The sequence below is a fragment of the Schistocerca piceifrons genome, chromosome 5, assembly GCF_021461385.2.
Source record: "Schistocerca piceifrons isolate TAMUIC-IGC-003096 chromosome 5, iqSchPice1.1, whole genome shotgun sequence".
NCBI classification, from domain to species: domain Eukaryota; kingdom Metazoa; phylum Arthropoda; class Insecta; order Orthoptera; family Acrididae; genus Schistocerca; species Schistocerca piceifrons.
Window position 1 is genome coordinate 189,960,487 of NC_060142.1, and position 13,712 is coordinate 189,974,198.

At 38.8% G+C, this 13,712-nt stretch overlaps 1 protein-coding gene across 1 annotated transcript in view; it reads left to right on the top strand.

Annotated features, from left to right (window-relative positions):
• LOC124798878 (gastrula zinc finger protein XlCGF48.2-like) overlaps nucleotides 1-13,712 on the top strand; it is a 310,319-nt gene that overhangs the window by 145,107 nt on the left and 151,500 nt on the right. The window contains exon 4 of the mRNA XM_047262410.1: nucleotides 8,804-8,871. Within this exon, the coding sequence (XP_047118366.1) occupies nucleotides 8,804-8,871 (68 nt within the window). The remainder of the gene's footprint in view (nucleotides 1-8,803; nucleotides 8,872-13,712) is intronic.

Genomic DNA, 13,712 nt, shown 5'->3' on the forward strand with positions numbered 1-13,712 from the left:
GGTGGCAGTGCATGCCAGCGGAACCATTCCGCTATGAGCTCTATCTATAATAGCATTGAAGCACTATGCCTCGTCGACGTGTGTATCATCAATGCTGCCACCGCACTCCCGTCTACAAACATATTATCAGTCTTGAAAATAAACTTGAGGAAAATATTGAGATGAACAAGGATATAGATGAAGATGAAATGGGAGATATGATACTGCGTGAAGAGTTTGACAGAGCATTGAAAGACCTATGCCGAAACAAGGCTCCAGGGGTAGACAACATTGCATTAGAACTACTGATAGCCTTGAGAGACGCAGCCATGACGAAACTCTACCATCTGGTGAGCAAGATGTGTGAGACAGGTGAAATACCCTCAGACTTCAAGAAGAATATAATAATTCCAATCCCAAAGAAAGCAGGTGTTGATAGTTGTGAAAATTACTGAACCATCAGTTTAATAAGTCACGGCTGCAAAATACTAAAACGAATTCTTTACAGGCGAATGGACAAACTGGAAGAAGCTGACTTCGGGGAAGATCAGTTTGGATTCCGTAGAAATGTTGGAACACGTGAGGCAATACTGACCCTACGACTTATCTTAGAAAGTAGATTAAGGAAAGGCAAACCTACATTTCTAGCATTTGTAGACTTGGAGAAAGCTTTTGACAATGTTGACTGGAATACTGTCTTTCAAATTCTGAAGATGGAAGGGGTGAAATACAGGGAGCGAAAGGCTATTTGCAATTTGTACAGAGACTAGATGGCAGTTATAAGAGTCAAGGGGAATGATAGGGAAGCATTGGTTGGGAAGGGAGTGAGATAGGGTTGTAGCCTATCCCCAATGTTATTCAACCTGTATATTGAGCAAGCAGTAAAGGGAACAAAAGAAAAATTTGGAGTAGGAATTAAAATCCATGTGTCAGAAAGTCTTTTCTGAAAGTGTTTGTATGGATTGTAGCCATGTATGGAAGTGAATCATGGACGATAAATAGTTTAGGCAAGAAGAGAATAGAAGCTTCCACATTGTGGTGCTACAGGTGAATGCTTAGGATTAGATGGATAGATCGCATAACTAATGAGGAGGTACTGAATAGAATTGAGGAGAAGAGGAATTTGTGGCACAACTTGACTTGAGGAAGGGATCAGTTGGTTGGACACATTGTGAAGCATCAAGGGATCACCAATTTAGTATTGGAGGGCAGCGTGGAGGGCAGAAATCGTAGAGGGGGACCAAGAAATGGATACACTAAGCGGATTCAGGAAGGCGTAGGTTGCAGTAGGTATTTGGAGATGATGAAGCTTGCACAGGATAGAGTAGCATGGAGGGCTGCATCAAACCAGTCTCTGGACTGAAGACCACAACAATAACAGTTTTATATTTCTGAACATTTAGAGCAAGTTGCCAATATTTGCACAGCTTTAAGATCGTATCAACATCTGACTGAATATTTGTGCAGGTACTTTCAGAAAGTACTTCATTATAGATAAGTGCCTCACCTGTGAAGGGTCTAGGTTACTACTAATATTATCCATAAGATCATTAATACACAACATAAACAGCAGGGGTCATAACACATTTCCTTGGGGCACACCGGAAGATACTTCTACATATGTTGGTAACTGTTCATCCAAGATAACAAGCTGCATTCTCCTAACAAAGAAATCATTGATCCAGTCACCACTTTTTCTGGATGTCCCATATGATTTTACATTCTTTGCTGAGTATTGGTGGGGTACTGAGTCAAATACTTTTGCGAAGTACTGCCTCTACCTCACTACCTTGATCCATGGCTTCCAGGTGTCATGTTAGAAAAATATAAGTTGGGTTTCACTTGATTGACCCTTTTGGAATCCATGCTGCTTGACATGGAGGAGATAACTCTGTTCGAGATACGTCTTTCCTTTTGAGTACAGAGTAAAAGGGCCTAACTCAGTCGAAAATTCTGTAAAGAACTGTTTGAATTGTCTTAGTAGTCTCTTTTAAATGTTGTTTGGTGTCAGAGGTACCTTTAATATTGTAGAATAAAGGCTAAAACACAGCTTTATATTGGGGAGTAACAAAAGAGTGTTTTTAAAGATATATTGAAATGTCTTTCACCTGTGAAGTTTTTCAGTGTCACTGGCAGGGTGAGTGACTGAAATGCAAGAGAGGAACCATGGTTTTTTCGACTGAATAAGGTGGCACTCTTGGTAGGACACTGGATACACATTTAAAGAATGAACTGGGTACAAAACATCATTCCAGCCATCCAGCTTTATGTTCTTTGTGGTTTCTCTGAATTGACTGCGATGAATGATTTAATGGTTCTTTTGAAAAGAATTCTTAATGATTTTGTTCCCTTCTTTGTTTATATCTTTGCTTGTACTCCAACTGCATTGTCAATGAGACATTAAATGCTCACCATTCTTTCTTCTAGATTGTTATTGTTGTGTGTCATTAGATCAAACTATCTAGAAAGAAAGTAGCCTGCTTGCCCAGAAATACCATGAATCACAAAATCCAAAGTTCATGATAGTGTCGATTGTCGAAGGCCAAAATAACTGCTGAAGCAGAGCTGTTAATCTTACCTTTGAAGTTTTCATGATGTCTTTCTTAATTTCCATCTTTTTAGTTCCCAGTAGTTTTTTTTATTTTTTTTAGATTACTCATCTGTGTGTCTGTTTCATATTGTTTCTCCTCAGGGTTTCAAATAACTTTTCCTGAAGCATATTGTTTGATTATTGAAGGTACGCAAATGCCAGGAAGGTATCCGGGTTTGTCTTTCCATTACCAAACACAGTTCTTCTTCTGTGTAACTGTTTATAAGTGCAAAATGTCAACTGATCCCTAGGTAGTTTTCTAATTCATCTGCTCATACATTCTTTGGTAGTATGATAACAATGATTTACAGAAAATGTTAGTATGTTTGTGATATTAGATTAAATATACTGCTGGTCCTTGGTCCTCCAACTGCGTTTAGTATCTTGAAATGCATATAATTTACACATGCTAACTTGGTTGGGCTCTCTCATCCTCTGTCTGCAAAACTGGCCCAAATTGAAAAGGAGAGCTTTGTTATATCAGCATTGTATATAATCCCAGTTTGTGACTCTGTTTGCCAAGAGATGACATGGTAGCATTACCAGTTGCATAAGCAGAGTTAATGGCTTCACAGCAATTTCTTAATTTCTGGAGAGTGTTTCCACTGTTGTTGCATGATGGATTAGTCCCAATCAGCACAAAGAGCAGCTATCCTATAGGTTTTAATGAGCGAGTCTGTGAGTATGAAAATACTGCATTTACTTGTAAGATTAACTTTTTTTACACCGCCAACAGACCATAGATCTTATTATACGATCAACTTGATATGTTCATCTGTTCCTAAGAAACAGGAGTCTTAGCAGTCAGTCAGACAATGAATGACAAAAAAGAATGATTCTAGGCCAAAGGGAAGTACACTATAGGTTTTGACGAGTGAGTTTGTGAGTATCAAAATATGTGGTGTAAATTGCCTTCTTCTTCTTCTTCCTTCCTCTGACAGACAGACAGTCGGATAACAAATGACAAAAAAAATTCCCATGTGATATAATTAAAAATTAACAGTTTTCAGATTTTTTCCTTTAATTTTACTATGAAATCTTGCTTCTTGCCAAGTTTTATGATTCTAGGCCAAAGGCAACACCCTATAGGTTTTGATGATGAGTTTTCGAATATTAAAAAATGTGACATAAATAGCCCTTTGCTTTTGGTGTACTGACGTAGAAGCTCACATTTACTATACTGAAGAGGCTGTAGACCTCAGTATGTGACATAAATTTCAACTTGATAGTTCTTACAAGCTTAAATTTGTTACACCGTCAAGGAACTGTAGACCTTAGTAAGTGGCATAAATGTCAACTGTTCACATGCAACAGGAATTTTAACAGATGGACAGCAACAACAACAACAACAACAACAACTTACAAGATTTCCATTTTTACTGATAGAGGTAGGGAACCCACAAAATAATGAAAATTGCCAAATTCGTAGCCTGCTAGGTGGCTGAAGAAATGTGCCTCCTACTGGAACTGTAGCAGACAGCGCCTACACAACATGGTGGGCGCATGTCCTTGGTTGACAGCACATAGGTAAACAGATAACACAATATAACGTGATTGTAAAGTTTCCATCGATAATTGCTATTGACACAGTTGTTCACAGTTACTATGTGCTTGAATCTGCAATTCATATAATATCCACAGTAATTACCAATTGCTGTTGTGGTATTGGTAAGTGTTAACAATGAAGGTAACACTGATTTAATATACACTGTATTTTCTTCATATATGTGTGACAATAGCATCTATCTTTGTGCAGGTTCCAGAGTTTCGCATTAATATGGAATCCAGTTAAAGTTTTCAATCTTGAAAGATGAAATATGAAGAGCATGATGTGCAATCAAAATCACATACTTTTCCTGAAAATCTACATTTGTGTTACCTGTTAGTAAATTTCATGGAAATTTTGTTACAAACTGTGGCAAAATTAGAACAACTAGAAAATTACAATTCCGTGAATCATGATTCGAAGGATGGTTGTTGTGCCACTAAGAGTGCACAATAGGAATTACTTTCTAGCCCAAAGAAGACATGTACAGAAATAGCTTTCAGTAATAAGAAAAGGCTGTGAGTTTTCGGTTAAACAAAGGAGCGAGGAAACCATTAAAACTAAACAGTGTGCATAGACAGTTTTTTTGCTTAAAACCCTAATATGAATTGTGTACCTGGAAGAAAGACTTACATGAAGTAAGAATCATACATCAAAATGAAAATTGCAAAAGTGTGAAAGAAAAACTATTCAAAAGATTTTGAACTACTTATAAGAGACAAATACCATTAGCAGAGTCTGGAATAATTCGCATTTTGCAATAAATGCAAAACAGATGCAAATTGTGCCTCAAAATGTGAAATTACTTTAAAAAATGCAGTTTCATAATGAATTGTATCCAGATGAGCTATTTATCAGAGATAGTTTGAAATAGCTGTATTTTCTGCATAGGATATTGAAAATGTAAGCAGTTATTGGCATTTTACATCATCTGGCGAAGCCCAATTGCGCAAGAGCCAACATGCAAAATAAAGTGTACAAACGCAACAACATGTCAATACGTCCAGTGATTGGTGTGATGGCGGTCATGGATGGTTGAATGGTCTGTTTAAGATACACTCGTGTAATGCAACATAGTACTCAGCCATGGGACCTAGCATTTCATAATAATGAAAGGCTTAGATTTGTTTGTTTGCTAAAGGTCAAAAGATAGTATAATGGGGATAGTTTAAATGTGGCCAGTTAGGTGGTGGATGTTTTGAACTGTAATTGCATAGAACACCGCTAGAGGTCTGATCTGGACTATGGCGTTAACAATACTTTGCTAACTTCAACAAGCAATTGCGCGGTAGCCATCCCTGAATGCTTTGTGTTGTGTGTTACTCCTTGTTTTCTTTTCTTATTTTGAAATAAGTGAAGTGACTAATCCTGGTCCATCACGAATTTCGATTACGACCCTTACAGCACCAGAAGAGATTGACAATCCCTGTGACAATGTGTCAGTTTTGCTGTTGGCCACTGCCCAGTGAAATGGAGGTGGGGATTGTTTCCCTGCACCGCTTTCTCCCGTGATGGTCAAAATTCTAATCTGTTTATGCTCACCGCCATCTGCAACTAGCCTATAGTGCCCACCCAGCACCCACCCTCTGCTATAGAGATTGGAAAACAAAATCTGTAACATTTTTCGACGGTGCTGAAATTCTTCTCCTAATGTTAAAATCGAGTTGACGTACATTCGGTTCTACTTTACACTAACTGTCTTGTCAGTTCTATCAGTAGCATTGTCAAGCATGGTTGTTAGGCTATGAATGCCCACAAAAAGTCGAAATTAACAGTCTGCAGATTTTTTAATTTTCAAATTGGGTGGGAAAAGACACCTTATATATGAGAGACATTCCGGTAACTAGTGGGAAAATGCTGCTGCTTTGCAACAGAACAATCAGTTTCGAAAACTTAAATATGGCCAAACGAAGGAAACAAAGACCATTTCAGAAGAAAAAGGTGTTGAAGCTTTTGGAAAAGTCCCAAATCACACTCTTTTTAACAGTTAATTTCAAAGAACTAGTAATTCATTTGTGTTCGCTGATGTTGCGTGACGACCATTTAAATTTGTGCGTCTAATCATAAAATGCGAATTTTGCCAAAAATAGGTGCTACTTTTTTCAGTTCCTAATCATTACCAATGGAGATGTATGAGACTGGGCCCTCTGAATGGCAAATGAGATGAACATTGCTGATTTCCAGGCTTGTTCAGTTTGATTACACATATTCAAGAAATCAGACTAGATAGGAAAATTCAATACAACAAAAATTACTTAGGAGATGTCATAATAGGCAATACTATAGATAAAATTTGAAGCTGATTTGAAATGGAGCTTACTGTTGTCTCCACATCTGTTTAAAGAATCAGTGTGGTTTTGTGAAACAACAGCATGTAAACCATACTAGACAATTTTGGAGCAAAAAAAGAGACAGCCAGTTTTGCAGTTTGCCAGACAAACATGAGTGAATTACAGTTTCTGCAGCTTTATATCATCTTCAAGGACCTGAAGGCAAATTAGTAAAAAAAAATATATATATATATATATAAGAAAAGTACTGTTTAGCTGCAAAATGTTTTGTAATCAACTTACCGTACCAAAATCTAGAAAAATGAGAGAGAATAATTTTCAACATTTCATTCAAAAATAACTGTTAATAGTTGCAGTTGCTCTGGTTGGACTCTTGGCCTTGACATGTAACACCTCTCTTTGGGGAGAGTGACAAAAAGACAGTTGATATATTTCAGTTTCCACTCAGAACATCTCAAAAAAGAATTTTTTCAACAGTTGAAAGCATTTTTCAGGTAATTGTCAACAATATAATTTCTGATAGCTGTGTCATTTCAAATTTATCAGCAGAGCAGTATTCTTTAACTTCAGTCATCTGTGCATTATCAGTTTGCATCACAATGTTTTGCGAATTTGATGAATAATTCACATAAGATGATGTCTCTTGCAGGAACACATGCATTTAAAAGTACTGATACCATAGATAGAATAGTGAAATAAAGTTGAAACGTATAATGGATGGTGTCAATGTTGAGCTATGAAGAACTTCAGTTTTAGTCCTCATCTTCAGCTGATTAAGAACAAAATTTTTTGACTCATTTGTGTGTGTGATTTGTTCATATTACTAGAACTAAAGACAAGAGATCCAAAACTGAAGGTAACTAGGTGGATTTCCTATGCTACAACTAGGAAGACATAAAGAACCTTACAGTCTTCAGCATTTACATCATCGCTTTTAATAAAATATGGTTAAGGGCCTCTACCTTAGTTTGCAGATGGAAACAATTATCTTCTTTCTGAAAATAGGAAAAAATCATACAAATGAAAGATAAGTTGGTAGATTGTCATCACTAGTTATTAGGAAAATAGAATATATAAGTTACTTCCCTTGGCTATGAAGAAACAAATTATAATGTAGATGGCTGTGTGTAAGATGTTCTTACACACACACATCACTACCTTCGAGGGATTGATGTTACAAACACCTAACAACCAAGTGTGTTTTAAGATCTTCGTTACTTATAATTTCCATTAACAAATACAATAAGTAGTTCAATCAGTCTGCTTATTTGTGAATGATTTTGTCATGGTTGATAATTTTTATAATTACTCGTAAACTACAGATGATAGTGGATAGGTTAATGAAATTTTCAGGTTGCACACATTTTATATTTTATTGTGATAAATAATTTGTGTCAACTTTAATTATTCAATATCATCTCTGTATTCCTGCTTGAAAATGAGATACACCATTACCAATATCCTAGTCTTTATTTTTGACCTTGAGTTGAGCTTGCTGTTGCATTTCCAAATCTCAGTCAGAATTTATGGTTCAGCCAAAACATTCTAACTGAATATTTCACAGAGCATCCATTAGGGGAATGGACTTCTTTCAGCAGCAGCAACAACTCATTGTTTGATAAACTTTCTTTCATTACTCCAGTAGTTCACTTTCACACACACAGCATTTGTCTGCAAATCACTAAGTCAACAATATCATTTGAGATTTGATCAAAAGTGCCTTTCTGAATTACATATGGTGGTTATTAAGGTTAGGAAGCAGGGATGGTGATAGATTGCCTGAGGCAAAAAGAAACCTTTCACGCTTAACTAGATTTTTAAAAGTTTATTTATCTGATATTTAATTTTGTTCTCCAGACTATCAAATGTGTTATGCATTACTACTCATGATTCTAAAATTTTGTATTTTGGATATGTAAGTAGTTAAAAACTATGGTATCCTCTTATGTGAATGAAATGATTTTTTATTCTTATAAAACAGCTTCATGTGTCTAGTGCAACTGACTGTAACGTACCTGTGGGCTAAATATACTTTGTTCTTGGTAGCTGGGACTTTTACCTGTTGCATGTTTTGATTGGCTTTTCTATGTGCCACTCAGGGTACATAAACATAATTTGTGCAGATTACACCCTTATTTTTTGCATCTCACAAGTATAGATTTGCCTCTGATGTAAATAGATATGCTATTAGAAGCATTATATGCCAAACTATATAAATCACGATTGTGCAGCTGTGTAGACGTCTATGTGCACCCATGCAACAGATAATAGCACCAAATTTCACAAATAGGCAAAATATGTTTGTTCTTCAAAGTCAGTTTCAAAAGACAAGTTGAGAATCTTACAGGTGGGTTGTAGTCCTGTGTATTTATATGGTGATACCAATTCTATTTCCAGATGCCAGATCTGCCCCTATCGCTCAAAGCGTTCATGTCACTTAACTGTTCACTTAAGAACTCATACAGGTAAGTCATTTGATAGAGAAACTTATAATATTTTGCTTCAGGTAGGATTTCCAAGTATCACATGAAGTATTAACACTTTACACATTGTGCTACAGCATTGAATAGCTGGTACTAGATTTTCAGGTGGTGTGAATATAGCTTGTTATGTTTGAGTATAATTGTTTTCCACGCCTTATCAAAATTTGTGAACTACCATTGTTTATGATTTAAAAAAAGCAATGGGTTGTTACTGATTTCAATTATTCTGGGCAAGACTATGTTGGCCTGAGTAATCTTTTAGGTGATTTGCTATTTTGTCAAATGATTTTTGATGTTGAACTGTAAACATTTTGAGCTTCTTATTAATTCTCCATGCCAGTAAATGCAAACTTGTTGTGTGGACAAGGCAATATATCAGTAATCTGCTTTGGAGATAAGCAGTTTAGTCTGACTCAAGAAACCAGAAAACTTTTTAATTTCGGAGCTTGCTTAATTTAAGTTCTGTTTGTTACGCCATGGAAAGTTTTACTTCAGGGTTGTTTTACACGAACTCAGATGAGATTAATGAGGCCTTGTTTCTCGTGTCTTTGAAAACTGCATCTTCTAGATTTTCATAATCTTCTGCTTCTTTGTCTTCTCCTTCTTCTATTTTCCTGGCCTTTATCCTGTATCTTCATGGAATTATCATGTTATCCTGGATTTGGCAGATGGCTGGATATCCTGTCTGTTGCCTCCCACACTCCTCATCCAGGAGAAAATTTGTGTACCACATCTGCCTGTGTCTAGTGTGAGAATGTTTTCGAGTTTTGTAACTGAGACAGGACATGGGTACTAGTCCAGTATTCACCAAGTTAGGTATGAGGAACTGTCAAAAAAAAAAAAAAAAAATCACAGTCAGGCTGGCTGGTGCACTGGCCCCCATCGTTAATCTGCCAAGTGGATTTGATACAGGACTGGTGCCCCTGCCCTCTACATTCCAAAAGCAGCATGCCAAAGCACGCTATTGAGGCAGGTCAATCATGCAGAATATCTTGTAGCACAAAACTTAAATATATATTGTCTGTTCCTGTCTTGATAAAGAAATTATTTACTTGTAGATTTTTAAAATATAAGTGAATGAATCAAGCTCATTCTGGATAAATGGCAATATCTCCCCCCTCCCCCCCACCACCACCACCTAATATTGTATTGCTGTGAGCTGTGCTGATAATATACTGCTGTGAGCTATGCTGCATGTTACGCGGAGTAGCAGTTAGCATCGCTGGATGTCATGATGTGTTCACCTGTTCAGATCTGATCATCTGCAAGTATTTTTTGCTAGGAAACTCAGCAATACTTCAGAAGTGCCAAATGGTGTATGGCAGTTTGATATACATCCTAATTTCCTCCTCCACCCTGTCTCTCTCCATCACCATCTCCTCCTCCCTCTCCCTGTCCATCTCATCCTTCCCCCTCTCTAAGTCTCTATTTTCCCTGTGTCAGCCCATCTCCTCTTCCCTTCTCTCTGACCTTAATCCTTATTCATTGTTGTTATGAGTGAAACCTGGACTGGGTGTTGAAGTTGCTTAACTTGAATGAGTAAATCGGTTGGGATCATTGGCATACGGAGTATGAGAGACCTTTCTTGCAGTTGAATCTGTGACAATGGTTTGTCTGCAAACAGGTAGAATAACAAAGTTTCAGATTATTCAGATCTGTAGCAGTTTTCTGTTGAAACGGTCTGTGAGAGAGAAAACAGAGCATCATGTACTTGTATATACAATTTTTCCTTAAAATCATATGTAAGGCGAAAGAATATATATGAGAGAAAAAGTGTCTGATGGTTTAAATTCCGCACTGTCACAGTTAAAATTGACTGCTAGAAAGGAAACAAAACTGCACATCTTCACAGCCCAGCACAACACAGCATTTGCTTTCTCACAGTAATTTTTAACAGAAAACCTGTACATTGTTGTTTGAAAAATATACAGCCTATGCCTGTCTGAGTACTTACTAGAGTATCTTGTAAAAATTTGAAATAAGTGGTTAAGGACTTTTCAGATTTTGCTAACAACTTTTGCATATTACATACATATTATTTATATATTAAAAATATGTAAACTATGTCCGTCCAAATATTTATTATAATGTCGTGAAAATATTTGAAGTAAATCTGTCAAGAATTGTTTCAGATTTTTGCTTACATTGTTTTCTCTTTATATACTATACATATGTTTGTATACCGTATACCATAAAAATATACACTCCTGGAAATGGAAAAAAGAACACATTGACACCGGTATGTCAGACCCACCATACTTGCTCCGGACACTGCGAGAGGGCTGTACAAGCAATGATCACACGCACGGCACAGCGGACACACCAGGAACCGCGGTGTTGGCCGTCGAATGGCGCTAGCTGCGCAGCATTTGTGCACCGCCGCCGTCAGTGTCAGCCAGTTTGCCGTGGCATACGGAGCTCCATCGCAGTCTTTAACACTGGTAGCATGCCGCGACAGCGTGGACGTGAACCGTATGTGCAGTTGACGGACTTTGAGCGAGGGCGTATAGTGGGCATGCGTGAGGCTGGGTGGACGTACCGCCGAATTGCTCAACACGTGGGGCGTGAGGTCTCCACAGTACATCGATGTTGTCGCCAGTGGTCGGCGGAAGGTGCACGTGCCCGTCGACCTGGGACCGGACCGCAGCGACGCACGGATGCATGCCAAGACCGTAGGATCCTACGCAGTGCCGTAGGGGACCGCACCGCCACTTCCCAGCAAATTAGGGACACTGTTGCTCCTGGGGTATCGGCGAGGACCATTCGCAACCGTCTCCATGAAGCTGGGCTACGGTCCCGCACACCGTTAGGCCGTCTTCCGCTCACGCCCCAACATCGTGCAGCCCGCCTCCAGTGGTGTCGCGACAGGCGTGAATGGAGGGACGAATGGAGACGTGTCGTCTTCAGCGATGAGAGTCGCTTCTGCCTTGGTGCCAATGATGGTCGTATGCGTGTTTGGCGCCGTGCAGGTGAGCGCCGCAATCAGGACTGCATACGACCGAGGCACACAGGGCCAACACTCGGCATCATGGTGTGGGGAGCGATCTCCTACACTGGCCGTACACCACTGGTGATCGTCGAGGGGACACTGAATAGTGCACGGTACATCCAAACCGTCATCGAACCTATCGTTCTACCATTCTTAGACCGGCAAGGGAACTTGCTGTTCCAACAGGACAATGCACGTCCGCATGTATCCCGTGCCACCCAACGTGCTCTAGAAGGTGTAAGTCAACTACCCTGGCCAGCAAGATCTCCGGATCTGTCCCCCATTGAGCATGTTTGGGACTGGATGAAGCGTCGTCTCACGCGGTCTGCACGTCCAGCACGAACGCTGGTCCAACTGAGGCGCCAGGTGGAAATGGCATGGCAAGCCGTTCCACAGGACTACATCCAGCATCTCTACGATCGTCTCCATGGGAGAATAGCAGCCTGCATTGCTGCGAAAGGTGGATATACACTGTACTAGTGCCGACATTGTGCATGCTCTGTTGCCTGTGTCTATGTGCCTGTGGTTCTGTCAGTGTGATCATGTGATGTATCTGACCCCAGGAATGTGTCAATAAAGTTTCCCCTTCCTGGGACAATGAATTCACGGTGTTCTTATTTCAATTTCCAGGAGTGTAGAGCCTATGACTTTTCATCTGTTTATTAGAATATCAGGTAAAAATTTGAACTAAACCAGTTAAGAACTTTTTGAGGTTTTTGCTAGCAACATTTTCTCTTTATATGCTGTATACCTTCTTATTTACCATATATATTAAAAATATGTAGTTAATGTTTGTCCAAACATTTGTGTATTGTGTATTAAACCGAGGACCTAGAAACGATGGAGAGGCTTCATACCCCACAACAGGCCACAGCAGTCTACCCACCCCACCAACGCCCCACACAAAACCAAGGGTTATTGTACAGTTCAGCCCCCAATGGATACCCTCCCCCTCCCTCATAAACATCTCATACCAGATGAGTGTAATGCCAGATGTTTGCGTGGCAGAGTAATTATGGTGTACACGTACATGGAGACAGTGTTTGCACAACAGTCGCCGACATAGTGTAGCTGAGGCGGAATAAGGGGAACCAGCCCGCATTCACCGAGGTGGATGGAAATCCACCTTAAAAACCATCCACAGGCTGGCTGGCACTAATCTGCTGGGCAGATTCGTGCTGGGGACTGGCATGCCTTCCCGCTTGGGAAGCAGCGTGTTAGACCTCGCGGCTAGCCAGGTGGGCTGTCCAAACATTTAGTAGATCATCTTGTAAATATCAGAAGTAAATTGGCACAAATTTTGTTTAGAGTAATGCTTAATAATTTGAAGTAAAGCAGACAAGAACTTACATGAAATTTGGTGACAATGTGAAACAATAACTAGTCTTCATGTAATAGTACACATTTTTACATACGTATTAATATATTGTATATACTAAAAAATATGTAGCCTAAGTCCATCCAAATGTGTATGAGACTGTTGTGTAAATATTTGAAATAAGTTGGTCAAGAACTTTTTGAGAATTTTGCTCCCAACATTCCCCTTTATACAGTATATATTTATTTACATATCAATGTATTTGAAAATATGTATCCTATGACATTCTGAGCATTTATTAGAGTATCATGTAAAAATATGGAGGAAGTCAGTAAAGAATTTTTGAGATTTTTGGCAACTAAGTTAAATGACACCTTTCTTTATATGGTAGTATAGATTTAGAATTTAAACAATGCAAAATCCAAGATAGACAGTGTTATGAAAAGGATAGATTGCTACTCACCATATGGAGGAGACGTTGAGTTGCAGACAAGCACAACAAAAAGCCTGCTATAT